An 18,969-nucleotide genomic window follows, 5' to 3' on the forward strand; every position below is an offset into this window, starting at 1 on the left:
GTCCACACGGCTGCCAGAATGCTAGGTGGGTGGAGGTGGAAGGCTCAACCCAACCCAGGACTCAGCAGAGGGTGCTTGCATTTGTCTAAACCAGTGGTGTCCAACATCCCCTTTCGCAGGAGTCACCTAAGGCCACGGAAAACAGATATTTACACTAGTATCCACAACACAAAATTACAGATGCAGTTATGAAGTAGCAGCAAAAATGATTTTGTGGTTGGGGGTCACCTCATTAGGAAGGTTGAGACCCGCCACACTAAATGGTCCCACAGTTTCCAAATGCCTCGGATGGGCTCAGGCTCCTAGGAGAAGGAACTGTTTAGTCTTCACGGACACTGGCTGTCCTTCTTCCTTGTCCTTTTGCCCCTGTCCTGAGCGTGTGGAGGAGAGGAAAAGCATGCTTAGGCTGAGGTTTAAATAGAAACCTTTATTTACAAGAGCATCCAGACAGTCGGCAAAGCTCGCTCCAGCTGAGTCACCCACATGGTTTCCATTCCTTGCAGTATGAAAGAATGACTTCATTTTAAGTGACACTTAATATAATCTTGATTAAACCCAAATTTGTTCTCAGTGGTGTCAGTCAGTTCCTGAGAATTTACTGCTCTCAGAATGACATTTCCATCTTCTTCAAAATTCCATGTATTCAAAGGGAAGAGAAAAAGGGAGGAGGCAGAAAGAAACAAAACACCGCCCTGTTTTTAGTCGCCTGCACTGGAGGTGAAACGACCCCTGTGGCTTCGTGGAGGGGCCCACAGTCTGAGGTAGCCTAGAGGTTTGCTCCTGCTAACACCCCACTTGGAAACAGAACTCACGGCCGCCACAGACAGAAAGGGACTAGGCTGGCGTGTGGGGAGCTGGCGACCCTCTGCATGGTCCAGCAGACCCAAGACATTTCTGGGCTTATCAAGCCGATTATCTTCCACAGTACCCACTGCTGCATGGCCCCAACTCGTGTCCTGTTTAACCCTGACGAACTGAGTAGAGCTGTTCATGGCGGGGGCACAATTTAGAGAGAAAGCGCTCAACAGCAACAGTACAGCTTCATTTATTTTTGAAGAAACATGTTCCCTTAATATCACTTTGATCTTCATAAAATATATTTTTATTTATATATCTTTGGATTCAGCAAAAAAGTAGGTACTGGAAATGTCTCACATCATAAAAGCAGATGAAAAGATTACTTTATACTGTTCGCCCCAAAGACACCTAGGTTTAAAGAGGGGCTGGGGAGGGGGAGGAGGTGAGGTAGGCAAGAGGAATACAAAGAGAATGATCCAAAAAAGATTAAAGGGCAATCCAGGTAAAAACAGCAAATTATCCTCAAGACTACTAAAAGAAAATCACAATTTTGAATTTGCACCAATAAAAATCAGTAAGTAGAAAATATAAAAACATAATAAACTTCATTTTCTCCCCATACAAAAAGGAGGTGGCCAACCAGTCAGCCTGGAGTTGGGACGCTAAGAACCACAAAGTTGGGTTTTAGATGTCTTTAAAAGTTAAGGGGCAGGAGCACCACTGTAGCCTACACACACAGTCTAAGCAAGGAAGGCTCAGCCCAGCCCAACTCAGACTTGAGGCGTCACCTGCAAACCAAAGGATACAATGGAAGTTTACGGATTTACAACCCGGAACAGTGGGTCAGTCACAGGGGAAGCCCGTCATACCTAAACACGCCGGAAGTCAAGTCCACACAGGTGGCTCTGGAAATGCAAGCTTCACTTGTTCATAGACAGGTCACAGAATGAAGTAATACTCCCTCCAGGAGATGGAGAACTACTGGCTAACTGTGTGGGTTTTAAAAATTAACTGGCTCTCAGAAAATGACACCTAGGCTGGCAGAGATCTGAAAGCTACAGATAGTCTAATAACCCAATTCCACTTAACTGTCCAGACTGAAGAAAACCCAAATAAAGGGCATTACACTTGGTTTTCCACTACTCCAAACTGACTAGAAGAGTTGAGAGAACTGGGGGGAGGGGCTATAGAGGGTGTGGAGGCCCTCCCTCTGCCTAGAGCACTGGCGGACCTGGTTCTGCGCTCAGCACCCTGATGTGGAGAGGTAGTAAGAGACCCCATGAGCAGAACAACAGGAGAGCTGAGCAGACACCAGACCACACAGCAAGGACCCAGGGCCTTCAATATCTAAATGTGGGGCTCAGGTCCTAGCAACAGAAATCACCCCTAGAATGATGAATGAGCTACATACTCAAATTTTCCAAAACTATTATTGTTTAATTTATGGACTGCTTTAAAAAAAACCACAAGATTCTTTTTTTAAATCAATTTGCTTCATTTCTTTTTTTGTTTTGTTTTGTTTTTTTAATTCTTGGGTTTTTTTGTTTTTGTTTTTTAAAGCTCATTTCCCCTTATCTATTCTTTCCCCCCAAATTAACAAAGTGCGTAGTTCTCTGGTAAAGAAATTTTTTAAAAATTTAAATGCCTACATCTAAACAAATAATTACTTTTAAAAGCCTTTAAATTAAGAGACTGAAGAGTGAGGCCTCCGAAGCAAGGGGGGAACGCTTCAGGCTGCCCTTCCTCCCCAGGCTCTGGCATTTCAGGTGTCCCCTCTGCTTGTGGCCTCACTGCATGGAGCTTACAGAAATTGACAATGTTAAATATTTAGCTTCACAAACTCTGTAAAAATGAGCTGCTGTGACCTACAAAAAAAAGAGGTATGTACATATTTTCACATAATACAATATTTTAAAAGATCATATTTACAAAAGAAGAAGTCTATTCACAGAGACACTGCGAGCTTCTGATCCAGAGTGCAGTACCTGGCCTTGGGTTTCACAAGTTTATTTCAAAGCATTATTGCTCTACCATATAGGCAAAGGGTGACGCCAGTACTTAAACAAACAGAAAAGAATCATGTTCTTGTCCTGACAGACTAGTGCAGACAAAAACCAGGAATGTGGTTCACCATTCCTCAGGCCCTCAAGAATATTGCATTTCTCCGTGACTTCTTAAGTAAAGTGCACTTGGCTGCACGTTAGCATGGGAAAATTCAATATTGTCATCTCATTTTCCCTTCTTCTGCAAAGCCATTTAACATTAATGACAAATCCTTGAGAATTCAGGGTGTGGGGACCTCATCAAGGACAGACTCTGGGGACTACACCTGGAAAGGACAAGAGCAGAAACACTGATTCCACTGGACAGAAGGGCAACACAGAGCTACGTGCTGACAGAACACTTGAAGGCAGGCTGTGCTCCTCGTCCAGTGCTGCAAGACAGAAACCTAGCCACCTAGATTTATGTGAAGACTTTGGCTGGCGAGGCAGAAGGAAATGACACGAGAGAGTGGTGCCCACTAACACCCCTATCTCCAGAATCACGTCCTCATGAGGCAGAACACCATGCCACAGAGGCAGGGCATCAATCAGGTAGACAGTGGGCTTCAGCTTGACCCAGTTCCGCTCAAATGGCAGCACTCGGAACACCCAGTGGTGGTCAGCCTGGCCCTTGCTTCCAAGCTGGGTGCCTAGACAGTGACACCCAGTTACCTCCCGATGACCATGTGCAGGGCCATTTGTACAGTGACTTCCGTATCGGTCCCACTGGGGAGGTGTCAGCAGTATTTCTGTTAACAAAAGAACACAGGCTCAGCACAGCAGAACACCATCCTACAGCTCTACACGCTGCCACACACCGCTGGCTGACTCTGACTCTTTCGAATCCACTTCAACACAGATGTGGAACAGCTCAGGGCCTTCAAACAAATGCTTTTCAAAACACTGCTTTTTGTGTCACCACAGACCACTCTGCCTGTCAGGGTTCTGGGTGTAAACAAAGAAGGAAAAATACTTGGAGAGAGGTAAGAATAGATGTCATACCTGGTCAGGACCCATGGGCATGCCAGACATGGGCATGGGGGTCATGTTCATCTGTCCCAGGTGACCACTGCTGTTCATGTGCACCATATTGTAGGCGGCAGGGTTCCCCTGGGGGGCAAACTGCTGCTGGGGAAAGGAGCTGCAAAGAAAGGGTAATGTTGCTTCCAAATCGATTCAGACTACACACCACAGACTGTCACAATGTTAGCAAATGTCCCCCTACCTAAGCAGAAAACAACTTTTTATTTTTTTGTTTTGTTGTTATCATTTGAGACAAGGTCTCTCTATGTTCCTCTGGCTATCCTGGAGTTCCCTATGTAAACCAAGCTGGCCCCCAACTCACAGAGATCCTCCTGCCTCTGCCTCCCAAGTGCTGGGATTAAAGGAAATGCAACACCACACCCGGCCTGAGAAAAAAAACTTGTCAGCCTGCCTGCCTTCTACTTTTCACAACTGTCAGGTCTCAGTATGCTCACAGATACGGGCATGATATAACCTCAAAACAACCATATGCCTCACTTCTAACTCAGGGCAAGCCTTGTGATCTCTCTTCATCCAGTAAGTGTGACTGAGAAACAGGCTCACAGCTCCAGCACGAGGATGCAAAAGTAGTCACACTCCTTACCTGTTCCTGGCCAGGTTCCCTGACGGCCACCCCTTCATTTCTGAGGACTGATACATGGGGGCAGCCTGAGGATGCTGCACCATAGCATTCTGGGAAGGCCCCATTCTTGATGACATCATTGCACTGGGAGGACTGGATACTCGACCAAAGGCTGGATCTGGTGGTTGTCCCATTCCTTGAAGAAGTAAATAAAAATCTGTGTTCAAATTCTGTATCCTGGGAATATCAGCATCCTAGCATCACCTAGGATGGCAGAGGATGTTGAGGAAAGGACACCAAGGGTACAAAGTAGCTGTTCTGGTTGTTCTTGCTTCTCACCAGGATGACAGAGCCATGGGTTTAAAAAGAAAGATGCTATCTAAAGCAACTTGGAAGGCAGCTGTTCCATGACCTCCTGTGAGAAAGACTCCTTTCCAGAGGGCAGGGCCACATGCTGAAATGCAAGCTACATGCTGGGCACTCTCCAAGCAAGACACCTTTATCCCAGTCTATCCCAGAACCTCCTCAAAGGTGGGGCTGTTACTACAGTCACAGTAAGTGCCCACGTCACTGAGGAAAACAGACCAAGAAGCCCACACTTGGGCTCTGTCCCTCTGTCTAGAGTGTCCAGAGAACACAGCATTCTTTGCCACTAGATCACAAAGAACAGGCAGAGGAAGGCTTATGTAATCTTTTTCAAGTAAGGCGGAAGGTGCTGGGGCAGAAAAATCGCCCAACTGTGACAGAACACACACACACACACACTCTCTCTCTCTCCCCATCACTGTGGCACAGTCCAGCTCTCTGCTGCCCTGTTAGTTTTCCTGACAAGATAGAGTGAGCAGTATTTTGTTCTCACACATCACGAACCTAGTGGAACTTGTGGCCTTCATAGCATTACTACGGGAAGGCATACTCTGTCTGGCTTACCATAGTTTGCTGGATATGGAAATTGTTGTGGGGGGGCTTGTGGCATTGCTGATCCTGCCAAAACCCCATCCATGCTGGGGGAAGCCGTGACATTGGGAGGTGGGCTGAAAGCCTGAGGCTGCGGCTGTGACATCATCATCGCCATTCTCTGCTGTTGCAGGTGATGGTTCATCAGCTCTCGTTTTTGCTGGGCAGCCATTTGGGCATTAAAGAAGGCCTGCTGATAGCCAAGAGATGCACAATTACACTTAATTTCATACTGTGCCCCACAATACATGTGCTACCAAAGAGAGAAGCACTGAGTGTCTTCTCTGTAATCAAAGGAAATTATACAAAAATGATTCTTTACACAGTTAGCACGTATTTGCTACTTACACATTCTCAAAAATCTCAGGTTATCTCACAGTACAGCAACTCATCACAAAGGGAACCAATCTGGGTAAGTTTTCTGGTGGTTTAATGACATAACCCTTCTCCCCAACCCTTTATCATTTACAAAGCAGAGAAAGACTGAAAGAGAAAACACAAGGCTGTAGAAATGCTCAGAAGCTAAGAGCACTGGCTGCTCTTCCAGAGGACCTGAGTTCAATTCCCAGCACTCACACAGCAGCTCACAGCCATCTGTCACTCTAGTCCCAGGAGATCTCACATCCTCTTCTGGCTTCCGTGGGCATCAGGCATGCTTATGATGCACAGATATATATGCAGGTAACACACTTATAAATATTAAAAAAAAAAAAAAATTGAATATGCTAGAACCAATTCTTACAAGAACCTTAGAGGACTTATTCTGGCTTGTTTAATAAGCTTGGGCTGAGGAGCAGACAGAGCCCGGCCTGGGTGGGAATGTACAGCGGTTAGGAACTTACCTGGGGCTGCATCATGGGCCTCATCACAGCAGCAGCACCAGTGGGGTTTTCCATCTTCATTTCAAGTGCCTGCCGGCTCTGATTCAGAAACTAAACACAGATGGGTTAGCAGGGTCAAGTGGGGTGTGGTAATGAGCCCCAATCAGCTCTGCAAACTTCTACCACCACCCAGTGGGACCATCTCTCCAAACCACTGAGCTGGGACACCTCATCTAAACTGAGCGCCATCATTCACACTCTGAGAGATGGCTCAGCGGCTGGGAGCACCTACGTGGTGGCTCACACTCGCCACTACCTCCAGCTCTCCGAGTCCCACACCTCTGGCCTCTGCAGGCACACGTGTATGTTTGCTCACAAGCACGCAAACACACTGTTTAAAATAAAGTAAACCTTTAAAAAGCATGCCAAAGAAATGCTGACAAGCCCTTCCCCAACTGTAAGGCTTTGTTTGGCACAAAGAATAACTATGCAGCTCAAACACCATGCAACAGGAGCTCAATGGACCCACAATGTCAGGTTTCTCGAGGGCTTGTTCACACACTCAAATAACTTTCATATGAGCCGACAATAATGAGCATTTAACATAAAGAAATATGAAGCAGTACCATGAGCATAGGCACACAGCTTCCCCAGTTCTAAGCCCACTTGAGGAACAGCCCTGCCCTTCTCGGCTACTAGTGACCTAGTGCTGCCATTCATAAGCACAAACAGTTTGTGCAACCACAGGAACAATTACGTTTAAAACACCTAAGGATTATTAAGGAAACACTGAGAAGAAAGAGAAAGTCTATTTAAAATGCTAATTCTTAAAAAGTGTCTGTGTGTAAGTTTGTGCACGAGTGAAGTTTTCCAGGTCAGAAAGAAGAAGATGTAGATCCCCTGGAACTATAGTTACACTGTGAGTTACCCAACGTGGGTGCCAGGAACTCCACATATCTGCATGTCTTCAGCCCCTAAATACTAAAAGCTTTACAAAATAGCAAGAAGCGGTTTCCATTAAAATGCTGAATCAACAAGGGTGGTAGCACTTGCCTGCAATGCCAGTATGTGAGGTTGAGGCAGGAGGATTACAAGTTCAAAGCCTATCACCTGGACACCTAGCAAACAAAAAGCTGAAATCAAGGTTTAAGTATTTGGTCATCATACAGGAAATGCCTTCCAAGGACTGGCAAGACATGCTGTTTCTCCAGCATGATTTCTCGTGTGTTTTTGTTGTTGCTGTTGCGTGCACCACCGTGCTCGGCTGATTTTGATGTTTTAGCCTGTTTTGTTCTGTCTGAAACAGGGTCTCACTGTGTAGTCCTGGCCAGCCTGTAGAACTCGCAGAAATTCACCTGCCTCTCCCTCCCAAGTGCTAGGATTAAGGATATACACTAAGTAGGGAGTGACTCCAAGATTTAACCCAGGTTGCCTGGCTTGCTTGGGAAAGTACTTTTACCCACTGAGCTATTTTTTTGGTTTGGTTTGGTTTGGTTTTGGTTTTCAAGACAAGGTTTCTCTGTATAGCCTTGGCTGTCCCGACTTGCTTTGTAGACCAGGCTGGCCTGGTCTACTCAGATCTGTCTGTCTCTGCCTCCCAGAGTGCTAGGATTACAGGTGTACACCACCATGCCCGGCTCCCATTGACCTGTTTTACCACTGCTAATGTTGTATCACAGACTGTATTTATAGAAAGATATCTGATTTTAACACACACTCCTTAACAAGGAACTATCTGCATAAACAAAATCTTACAGTGAAGTGAAAGGAATTTCTTCAGTTAGCAAAGAGTGGAGAGCCAATGGCAGGAACCCTAAAAACAACCTAAAAACCACTCAACTGGCTTACCTGCTGGCCCTGCAGCCTCTGCTGAAGCTGCATCCTCAGCTGCTTCGGGGCATTTGTCCTTGGTCTCACGATGCTGGCTCTAGGATGCATGCCTTGGAGAGGAAAGCTGCCTTGCTGGCTTATCTGACTCATCATGGAGTTAAAAGATGGTGACTGTCCCTGAAGGTTAAAGCCTCCTTGCATTGGAGGACCCTGGGCTGGGTATGTCTGTCCATATAGTGCTGCCTTCTGATCCATCATTACTGCCGCTTCTTGCCCTTGAAAAACATCCTGTTTGGACTCCAAAGCTTGTCCCTTAAACAAACACAAATGAATAGTGAGTTACATCTGAGAGAGCAACCAAAAGCAAACTTTCCGAACGAGGCAAGAAGTGATGGTCACCCATCACTATTCCTCAAGAGGTCGGCGCTAGGGGTCAGGCATCGATTCTCTACCTGCAATGGATGACAAAAAATAAAACTGGTGTGTTCCAAAGGAGGGCAGAAGAGTGTCTCAGGTGCACTGTGCACCTTTGCCTTCTCCTGGGCCCCAAATCCAAGAACACAGTCATCAGCCTCGTTCTGCAACCCTGCTGTGCCACCCACATTGCTGTACCTGCTCTCCTACTCCAGCCTTTCCTTTCATTGCATACACAAACAAGTTTTTCCAGTCTTCCTCTTCTCTTGCCATACTTCCCGAGAGCTCTTAGACATAAAGGATAATTAGCTATCAAATTATGCTTTCCACCCCAAACATCTCTGAACTCATTTAGCTTATGGAAATGAATTCTTAACATCCATATTTATCTGGGTGTCCCCAGCACCTCAAACTTAGTATACAGAAACAGAAATCAAGCTTTTACAACTCCTCCATTTCCCCACAAGAAAACTGCTTTCCTTAAGCCCCCCCCTTGTATCACAGTGCCTGGCTCCCCAGGACCCCTTCCTTGTATGTAAGGGTATACCCATTCATGCAGACTTCTCGAGGTCGCCCCCTGCTGTTCACATCTTTCCATCTACGTATTCCATCCCAAGACTCCCAAGGATTCTTATAGGAACTGGCATTTGTGCTTCTCCTTTGTCTTGACATTCCAACCCTGCTCACTACAAACACTGACATCTTTAATAAGGCAGTTGTATGTTATGTTGAATATGGCACACTGACTATGCATTAGCTTCCTTTCCTTGCCCACTCTACTAAAATGAATGAAGGATTTAGAAGGTTCTGAGAACCAACCTAACCCTCTGGTCAATATAGTATAATCAAAGTTTAGCCAGATATTCAAGGCTCCTTTATCCAGCCTCTGCCAGCCACTCTGTTAAGAGCCACCTGCACTCCTAGACAATTTCTCCATTACTGAAGTTATTTATTTAGCATTTTCTACATTTCCTGTTTGGGTCTTATCTCCTCTCTGATCCAGACATCATACTGTAAATACCTATTATCTTGACTATGTAACACTTTCATTTCACTTTTATTGTTGTTGCCTGAGCAGGCTGTGTGTATGTGTACCACAGTGCATGGGTGGAGGTCAGAGACAGCTTAGTGGAACTGGTTCTCTCCTTCCATCTTCATGTGGCCTTTATATGAGTTTCAGGGACCAAACTCTTGGTGCCAGTTTGGGCCAGCACAAGAGAGCAATATTCTGTGGTTTGACCACCTTGTCCCTTGTCATTTATGGCTATTTTTATAGATGTATTAAATACATCATTTAATTGCTTCGCAGCTAACAACTCAGCTTCTAGGATTTTCCCAGCATTTTACTGTCCTAAATTACTGTGGGTTTAAACACAATTTTGAAGAATTTGATGAGGTTTGTTTGTTTGTTTGTTTTGGGGGGATGGATTTGTTTTGGTTTTCAGACAGGATTTCTCTATGTGGCCCTGGATGTTCTAGAACTCACTTTGTAGACCAGGCTGGCCTGGAACTCAGAGATCAGCCTCCTCAGTGCTAGGATTAAAGGTGTGTGCCACCATGCCCAGCAACATTCTTAAACTGAGAATAAAACTAAAACTGAGCCACTCAGAAAGAGTATGACAAACCGCTGGCAACATGTGCTACCCAGCATTTAGGATTATCACACTGCACATGGCCGGCCTGGAGATGTAAGTACTGAAAGGATTGGGCATGAGCTCTATACCTCCATGAAACCAAAGAGCTCAGCCTGAACCAGCATGCCAGGAGATCCTGAATATTCTTATATACCAACAAGGAGTCCCAGTAATTTCTTTTACCTGTCATATCAGTAAATATCCTTTTAATATATTTAATATATGTTATTGGTGTGGTCACTTGCCTAAGGCACACAGCACAACAATGCTGAGAGAGGAAGAAATGAAACTACTCATCCAGAACATCAGCTACTACCACACTCCTTTCTGAGACAAGGTCCTGGTGTGATGGGCCAGCCTGACTCCATTTTAAGATTAACAGCAGGTCAAAGTAAGTTCCTGTAGAACTTGGGTTTGACCATGTCTTGACCCTTTGTTTGGTAATTTGGCATGTTCCACACCCTCTATCCTAACCTCCACCCCAATAAGACAGTCTGCCAAATAATTCCGAAATGTTCTGCCTGTTCCTACATAACTAAAAAGCCTTGAAAGCCCCCTTGCCTTGAAGTTTTGAGGCTAATATAAACCCCACTTTCTCCTCTGTTCAATGCTATTTTTTTCAAACCCCACTTTAGGGAAACAGCCCTGTCAGGAAGAAAACAAAGCTTATTTAATCTAACCAAAGAACTTGGGGAAGAGTCTTTACTGCTCTCACTTGGTGGGATTAACATATGCTGGCCAGTCTTTTAATTCCTGGATCATGTGATTTTTTTTTTCCTGACTTAGCTTCCAGAGCAACTGGGACATATAACCTGGGTCACTCTCGGTCTTTCAAGGACACACTCTCTAAATACCTCACTTTTCTTTTACGACAGAAAGAGACATGCTAAATTCTCATTAGCTGAGTGCTAGATAGCATCCACTAGAACATGAGTCACACATGCAGAGTCCACAAGGCTGGGGGTGGCCTGATACACAGAGTGAGCTCCACAGAGTGAGGCCCATGAAAACTGACACCCTTGGGTGTTTATACATGCACTGTTTTAAATTTTTAAATTTATATCCACAACTTACTAACAATGCCCTCTTTTACTACTCATAGGGGGTTTTAAGGCTGTTCTCTAGATTCTTTCCACTGGTCAGAATTTGTTTTTGTTGTTGTTTGGGTTTTTCAGATAGGGTCGCACTGTGTAACTCTGGAAGGCCCAGAACTTGCTGCTCTATACAACAGGCTTGCCTTGAACTCAAGAGATCTGCCAACTTCTGACTCCCACAGCGCTGGAACTGAAGGCAAGCACTACCACACTGGGTGCCTTTATCAGATTTTAGATAGAAACTTATAGCCAGAAAGTGGGGAGGAATACAACAGACCAGGTTCAGCTGCTCTTCAGCAACAGGGCCAGGTGTCACCCTATGCAGACACACATAGCCGTCTACCGCTGCCTCCCCAGTACTGGGATTAAGGGCATATGGCACCACCACCTGGCTAAAATAATATTTTTTAAACAAACTAAAGTTGAACTAAAAAAAACTTAAGTAAGCAGTATTTTTAAAACCGTGCAGTGATTTCATCAGATCTTTTCTTTGGCTGCAGTAAAACAAAAGACAATTATGCACACCTTCTCACAAGTGATACAAAGGTGCACAGTCTTGTTTGAAGCTTGTGTCTGCCTTCATGAACATGAAAACATACTCACTGGCACACTCTTCCAGTTCCACATTAACTGCAGCTCACCTGACTCACAAGTTCAGGAATGCCCAGGGCCCTGTCAATTTCCTCCAGGCCTGTGGCATCCGTGTTGCTCAAGAGTGTGTGCAGCTGGTCCAGCAGAGCTCTCTCGTCACTCTGGCCTTCAGGGTTAGAGGGCGGCCCAAGCAGATCATCCAGAGAATTTCTAAGAAGAGGCCTAGAGAGAGACTTGAGTCAGCTGTAATGCTGCTGGACTGGGGCTGATGAGGATCTATGTTCCATACCAAGGACCACAAGAAAGCAAAAGGAAAAATTTAATGGTGTTCTTTTGTTATTATTATTTTTGTTTACGCTTTTAGGTTTTCTGAGAGTCTTGCTAAAAACCTTAACCTAACTTCAAGCTCACATCTACCAATCTCTCCTGCTTAGTGCTAAAAGCTGAGACTTATACAGTGTCCACACTGACACCAAAGTAAAAATAACCACTACATGATGCATCTGTTTCAGCTGTTCTCTGACCTCTGCAGAAACATAACTTTTTAAAAAGTTGTGCGCTGGGCTGGAGAGATGGCTTGGAGGTTAAGAGCACTGGCTGTTCTTCCAGAGGTCCTGAGTTCAATTCCCAGCAACCACATGGTGGCTCACAACCATTTATAATGAGATCTGGTGCCCTCTTCTGGTGTGCAGGTGTATAAGCAGGCAGAACACTGTATACATAATAAATAAAAGTTGTGCGCAGGGGACATTGCTTAGTGGTCGGTTATTAAACAAATTAAAAATACAGAATGAACTACAATCTTTTCTTTTGTTAAAAAAAATTAAAAGATACAACAGTTCACTCTGAGCCTTACCACTGAAATGTTTTAGATGACTTTACAAAATAATTATCGATTATTAAAAGCTAATTTTCAGGGGCAAGAGAGAAGCCTCAGGGGTTATGGATTCAGTTCCTAGCACCCACATGGAGGCTCACAAAAAGTGTTGTAACTCCACTTACCAGGTATCTGATGCCCTCCATGAACACACATGATGCACAGACATACATGAAGGCAGAACACTCATACACATTTTTAAAAATAAGTAAATCTTTTAGATTTTTTTTTTTTCCAAAAAAATTGAGGCACCGGATCTGAATGCCACTTATAAACCAGTGAGAACATGTCTTTACCAACTGCTGCTGATGCTTATCTCCTCAGGAGAGTGCTGTTATGAAAGGCAATGGCCTCATAGAAAAGCCCTTTGGAAGTCTTGAAGGCTGAGCTGTAGGTCTGTTTCCTCCCCTTCCAGATGCCTCTGCTTACTGCACCAGCAGATGGCAAACAGCTATAACATTTCTCATATCCTCTTTCAGCACTGTTCCTGCTCAGACTCTTCAATCCAATGCAAACACTTCCCCACAGCACAAAATAAAGGCCTACCTATTTTGAGTCCCATGAGGACCTTGTTCCATAGACAGCATGCCCTCTGGCCAGGAACTCGGTTGATTAGATGGTACTGCTTGGCCATAGGGGTTAACCCCCATTCCCATGGGAACCTCACCAGTTCCTGGGGGAACAAAACCAGAGGATGAATTTTCAAAGAAGCCAACAGTAAAAATGACCATAACACATGTTCTTTTCAGCCCGGTGCTGGCGGTACACAACTGCAGGTGGATCTCTGTGGGTTCTCAAGGCCAGCCTGGTCTACAGAGTGAGTTCCAATACAGCCAAGACTTCAGAGAAACCTTGTCTTGTACCCCCCGAAACACACCCCAAGAAAGCAATTTTCATTTTTTATTGAAAGGGGCAGCTTACTCATTTGAAGCATCTGCTGCTGCTGTTGCTGCTGCTGCTGCTGTTGCTGCTGCTGCTGTTGTTGCTGCTGTTGCAACTGCAAAGTTGGTCTTGTGCCTGGTAGTCTATTAGAGCGAAGAGGCAAGGTAGGCACTGAGGCCCCCATGGCAGGTCTTGGTAAAGTGGCACTGTAGTCTCCTCCTGCTCTTCCCAGAGGACTTGAAGCCAGAGGTTCCATTCTGCTGGCCCTTGAGTTAGCTAAGGCCCAGTCTCCTGAAGAAGCAGCTGGGTTCACAGGAACATTTCTGTTTGGTCCTCCTAAAATAGGCAGTAGAGCTCATTAGGTCTTACCAAAGCATAACAAAAGCCCTTCTTGCCTTGGGAGAACCATTATATACAACAGTGGCTGCGACAGCACTGTCCTCCTTAGAGCAGGGCTGGCCAACTATGAAGACAGTATCTAGAAATCTCTACTCCCGCATACTCATTACAGGTTAGAAAGAGTTTAAATAATCAAAACATAAAACAAAGGAGAGACAGCCTGGGAAAAAGCAATATATTAATTTAAGATATTAAAGTTCTTGATTTCAATGTTTAAATGTTTTTTGGCATTTTAAATTAGTTCTCAAGGAAATCACTACCCTCAGAAATAACCTACCCATATTGGCACTAAAATTCTCCTGACTATCCATCATTCTTGGATTCCCAGCCAGTATGGGCTGTTTTGGTAGCATGGGGAAAGCACTGACATTCTTCACTGGAGGACCTGAGACGACAGAAGCGGGGCTATCTAGAGACACCGCTCGGTTATATGGAGGACGCACAGGCTGCACAGGCTGTGGACTTCGCAAACCTGTTGAAAACACAGAAGTGTACCACATTATTTTCTTTGCTGACTCAATATTTAAATAAGTGCAAGAAACAAATACCACTAACCCCACACAAAACATCTTTCTCATTAAAAAAACAAACAAACAAAAAAACCTACTTTTTTCTTTTACAAAATAAATAGTTATGCCAAAAGAAAGAAAGCCCAAATTCCAAATAAAGTACAAACAACCATCTGCATGTTACAGCCTAATACAGTCTTGCACGATGAGCCCCTCAGAGTGCCAAGTCACAGGCTGAGCAGCATGGCGCGGTGGCTCATGGTTTTAACAAGTGTGAGGCCCTGGGTACAGATCCCTGGCCACACAAAGCAAGAGGGAAGATGGAGAGAAAACGCACCGAAGTTTGTAATTCCTAGAGATTCTTCCATATGTGTACTTATGAAGTATAGCTCCACTTACAATTTTACAATAAAAATTATCAGTTAAGCTGCCTTCCAATCAAATAGAGAATAAATGTAAATTTTCTTCCCAATCTTTTTCTTGTCTTTTTCCAACCTCTTTCACTAATCTGACTATCCGTTTCAGTTTAGGAAATAGCACACTTGAAAACAATGAGACCCTGTCTCAAAAAAAAAAAAAAGAAAGAAAAAGAAAGTAACTTGTGGGTGTGGTGGCTATGCCATTAGTCTCAGCACTAATGGCAGAGGCAAATGAATCTGTGATTTCAAGGCCAGGACTGCCCTTTCTCAAAAAAAGAAAAAGGGGAGGAAGAGAGAATGATGAAAAAGATAGAAAGAAAAAAGAAGGTGGAGAAAAAAGGAGGGTAAAAGTAAATGACTATAATTATTCTCTTTTAGCTAATACAACACACCCTTGATAAAATAATGAATAAAGATACTACAAGAGGGAAGCATTCGTGTAAAGAACAAGGAACAATGAGAAACCTCTCAAGTTTAAATAATAAAATTCTTTGAGCACCAAAACTGGCATGTATTTAATCCACTTTAGGTCTTTTAATCCAATTCTTTACGTTTAAGAAAAATATCTACCCCCAGGCCCAGGTATAGATTCGCTAAGTATCATGGTTACTGGCTCATCAATTAGAAGGGGAAAGATGAAAGAGACCAGTGTGATAGACAGCAGCCAGGACACCTGCTACCAAGCCTGACCATCTACTTTTCACCCCACCACCAGGACCCACATGGTAGAAGGGGAGCTCCAGCTTCCACATGTTGTCCTTTGACCATCCATATGCTGCAGCAAAGGCGTGCATGCACACACATTCAAAATTAAATTAAATGTCATTTTTAAATAGGAAGAGGGAGCAGGAAAATAACAACATAGACAGTATCAATGAGAGCAAGAAGCTGGAAAGGCAGAGTATGTGTTCTGAAGTTACAAGCGCTGCTGATTCCTGGTCTTGATGTAAGAGAAAGTGCAACTGGGGAGAAGTTTCCAAACAAAAGCTGGCAGGGCACGTGGGACATGTCTGAGTGTCTGTCAGTCCTGGGGCATGGAGTTAAGAGGTTAAGTCCCTGGCCAGCCTAGGCTCCTCAGAAAGACTGTGTCTCAACCCTTCCCGCCCAACTTCACTCCTCACAAGAGAAAAACTTCGGTTCTTCCTTACCCAGAGAACTTGGTCCTGCAAACATCTGCTGTTTGGTCCCTGGGTGGCTGCCATTTGTAGGATTGTTGTAAAAGTCAGAACTAGTCAAATCACCAAGAATAGCATCTAGATTATCCAGGTCTCCAGATACCTGAAAACAAACCTTATAAAATTATTCTGCTTGTAATAACACATTGAACTATCAATCAAAAACAAACAAATGCAACAGCAGTGTCAGGCATGGTGGTGCGTACTTTTAATCCCAGTACTCTGAGTTCCAGGACAGCCAGAAATAGACAGTGAGATTCTCTCCTTCTCGAAACAAGACATCAACGACAAAACAAACAGCAGCAACAGAAACCCACTGCAGTTACCTGAAGTAATAATGCCTGGGTCAAAGGCCGCTTCCCCATGACCTCCCTCATCTCCACCCTCATTGCAGGGTTGACCACTATTATGAACCACTAGACTCCCCTGCCAATGCCACACTTTCTGCTCTGGCATTTTCCCACAACAAGTAGCTGAGGAAGAATTCATCCTCAGCTGCAGAAACCTGAATCCACAAATAACTTTTCTAAGTGTTTAGCAGGCATTCACAGGGTCGTAGAGATGGACCCTGCTATGCAGACATGACAAAAGGAGGCCTGAGCCCTGTGAAGCTCTAGTCTTTCATCCTCCCTAGAATAAAGACTAGGGTTGGCAAGATGTTTTCGTAGAGTGTGTTCATATGCATGAACTCTAACCCTTGAGGGAAAAAAAACTGTGCTATTAAATTCACACTTTTCCTTAACCACCCAATCTGCTCATTCCAACATAACCACTTCCATGAAAATACTTCAAACCGACCACTAAAAACTTATTTATGGGGCCATCAAGATGGCTCTGCATGGAAAGATGCTTGCCGCACAAACCTGACAACCAGACTTCAACCTCCAGTCCCACAATGGAAGGCAAGTATGCGTTAACCCCCATAATCACACACACTCTCTCATAAGCACACAAACACACAACACACCCACGAACAGTACCTATGATAAATACAAGCCAGGTGCACACACCTTTAGTCCCAGTACCCAGACGGCAGAGGCAGATCTGTGAGTTTGGGGCAGATAGCCAAGGCTACACAGAAACCCTGTCTCAAACAAAAACAAAAAAAAAAAAAAAACAAAAAAAAAAAAAAGAAAGAATGAAAGAGAGAGAGAGAAAGAAAGAAAGAAAGAAAGAAAGAAAGAAAGAAAGAAAGAAAGAAAGAGAAAGTAAGAGAGAAAGAGAGAGAAAAAGAGAAAAAGAGAGAGAGAAAGAAAGAAAGAAAGAAAGAAAGAAAGAAAGAAAGAAAGAAAGAAAGAAAGAAAGAAAAAGAACCTAACGATTTATACTGTAACCACATGACATTTACAACATGAAGAAACAAACGCTGGCTGGAAAAGAGAGAGCATTTTACCTCCTCACTTGTCTCCGTCTTAATTTTGGGCTCTTTCTCGTGGCTGGAGCTAGGGTTGGTGGAGCTGCTGCACTGACCCAGTTTACTGTCCCCTCTGTCTGCTTGGGGCTGCAGCTCTTTGGCAAGCACATCACTGGGGTCATCCCTGTCCAGCAGGTACCTGAGAAGGGCATTATTCTCCTTCTTCTTAGGACTCAACTGCTCCTGCCTGACAGTCCCTTCTCCACAGGAAGTAGAACTGCTGGTGTCTTTCCCAGTGGCTTCTGCAGTGATCTTGGCGACCTCCGCTGGTGAGTTGCCGTTCTGCAGCAACTTGTGCAAAATTCGGTGTTTCTCTTGCAGCAGAGACCCATGCACATTAGAGGTGGAGGACACTGCTCCCGGGGTTGAGGAGGACACTCCGGAGGGGCTGCTGACACTAACGGAAGAGTCTTTGCAGCTTGAATCCAGGGGAGAGCTGGCCAGGGAGGAATGGCCTCGGTCGTCAGAGGAGCATGTGAGTAGCTGCAGCAGTTTCTTGTGGCCTTTGCTCTCCAGGGGACCCCTTTGAGTCTCTGACCCCTCCCCACTGTTCTCCTTGCTTTCTTTGTCACTGGGGTGATCTCTGCTATTTGACTGACACACCGAACTCTCCACCGGATTCTGTTCACAGTATAAGCCGAGGGGGCTTTTAGAATCCTGACTGCTAATTTTACTTGGTTGATTTATATTCATATTGGGAGAGTTATCCAATTTGGGACCTGGTGAAGACAGAGTAGATAAAAGAGAGGTTCCCACACCCTCACTGATGGCTTGCAAGGCACTGAGAGAGCTGCTGGAAAAGCTGTGACTCCCCGTAGTGCCAGAGGATCCCATGGGAGAGTGTACACCTGCAGTGAAAAAAGATCAGGAGAGAGACTGTCAAACAAGCTAAGAAAACACAACTTCAAAGCTCCTATTACAAAAAAAATGACAGTGGTACCTAAGCGACAGAAAAGTGGTACCTAAGAATGACAGAAAACCTAAGCGAAAGAAAGTGCTCCTGTGAGTACCTGCAACAGGAGAGAACTGGTGTGAGGCCATCTTTGGGCTCCCGCGGTTACGAGGAGAGATCATGATGTTTTGCTGGTTGGGGCCAAGGCCAGGACTGCCGTGGGGGGGACTGCTCATGCTGAGCCCATAGCTGTTGTTCTGGTAGGAAGACGGTGACTGCAGGCTCTGTCCTGAGGTCAGCGAGGCCACATTACTGGAAGGCCCGTACCTGGCTCCAGCCATCTGCCCCGGGTTGCCAGGGTCTGGCATGCCATAGGTCCGGTTGCCCAACATCTGTACACTCTGATTTGGAGACATGCTCATGCCGCACCCTGCTGCAGGTCGAATGCCTTGTCCTGCAGGACTTGGGTTTGGTCTGTATCCATTCTGCTCTCTGCAAGAAACACATGGAGTTCTTACTTAGAAACCGCAGCAATGCATAAAGGGAAAGCAGAGAGCAGGAGAGAACTGCCCAGGGGCATACACTAAGTGTCACTCCAGTACCAAGTGGTTAGCC

The 18,969-nt window shown here is 44.9% G+C and overlaps 1 protein-coding gene across 3 annotated transcripts in view; it reads right to left on the reverse strand.

The window, feature by feature from the left end:
- Positions 1 to 407: 407 nt before the first annotated feature.
- Ncoa3 (nuclear receptor coactivator 3) overlaps positions 408 to 18,969 on the reverse strand; it is a 78,588-nt gene continuing 60,026 nt past the window's right edge. For 2 of the 3 annotated variants that reach the window (XM_060382809.1, XM_021637951.2), the window contains 13 exons: positions 18,473 to 18,846; positions 17,442 to 18,310; positions 16,022 to 16,151; positions 14,223 to 14,417; positions 13,586 to 13,882; positions 13,211 to 13,337; positions 11,838 to 12,009; positions 8,073 to 8,366; positions 6,246 to 6,335; positions 5,377 to 5,596; positions 4,468 to 4,642; positions 3,843 to 3,981; positions 408 to 3,589 (listed from right to left, as the gene is read on the reverse strand). In XM_060382809.1, the coding sequence (XP_060238792.1) occupies positions 3,578 to 3,589; positions 3,843 to 3,981; positions 4,468 to 4,642; positions 5,377 to 5,596; positions 6,246 to 6,335; positions 8,073 to 8,366; positions 11,838 to 12,009; positions 13,211 to 13,337; positions 13,586 to 13,882; positions 14,223 to 14,417; positions 16,022 to 16,151; positions 17,442 to 18,310; positions 18,473 to 18,846 (3,094 nt within the window). In that variant the 3' untranslated portion in view covers positions 408 to 3,577. The remainder of the gene's footprint in view (positions 3,590 to 3,842; positions 3,982 to 4,467; positions 4,643 to 5,376; positions 5,597 to 6,245; positions 6,336 to 8,072; positions 8,367 to 11,837; positions 12,010 to 13,210; positions 13,338 to 13,585; positions 13,883 to 14,222; positions 14,418 to 16,021; positions 16,152 to 17,441; positions 18,311 to 18,472; positions 18,847 to 18,969) is intronic. The other variant, XM_021637960.2, reaches the window with a different exon arrangement.

This window comes from Meriones unguiculatus, chromosome 4 (genome assembly GCF_030254825.1).
Source record: "Meriones unguiculatus strain TT.TT164.6M chromosome 4, Bangor_MerUng_6.1, whole genome shotgun sequence".
NCBI lineage: Eukaryota > Metazoa > Chordata > Mammalia > Rodentia > Muridae > Meriones > Meriones unguiculatus.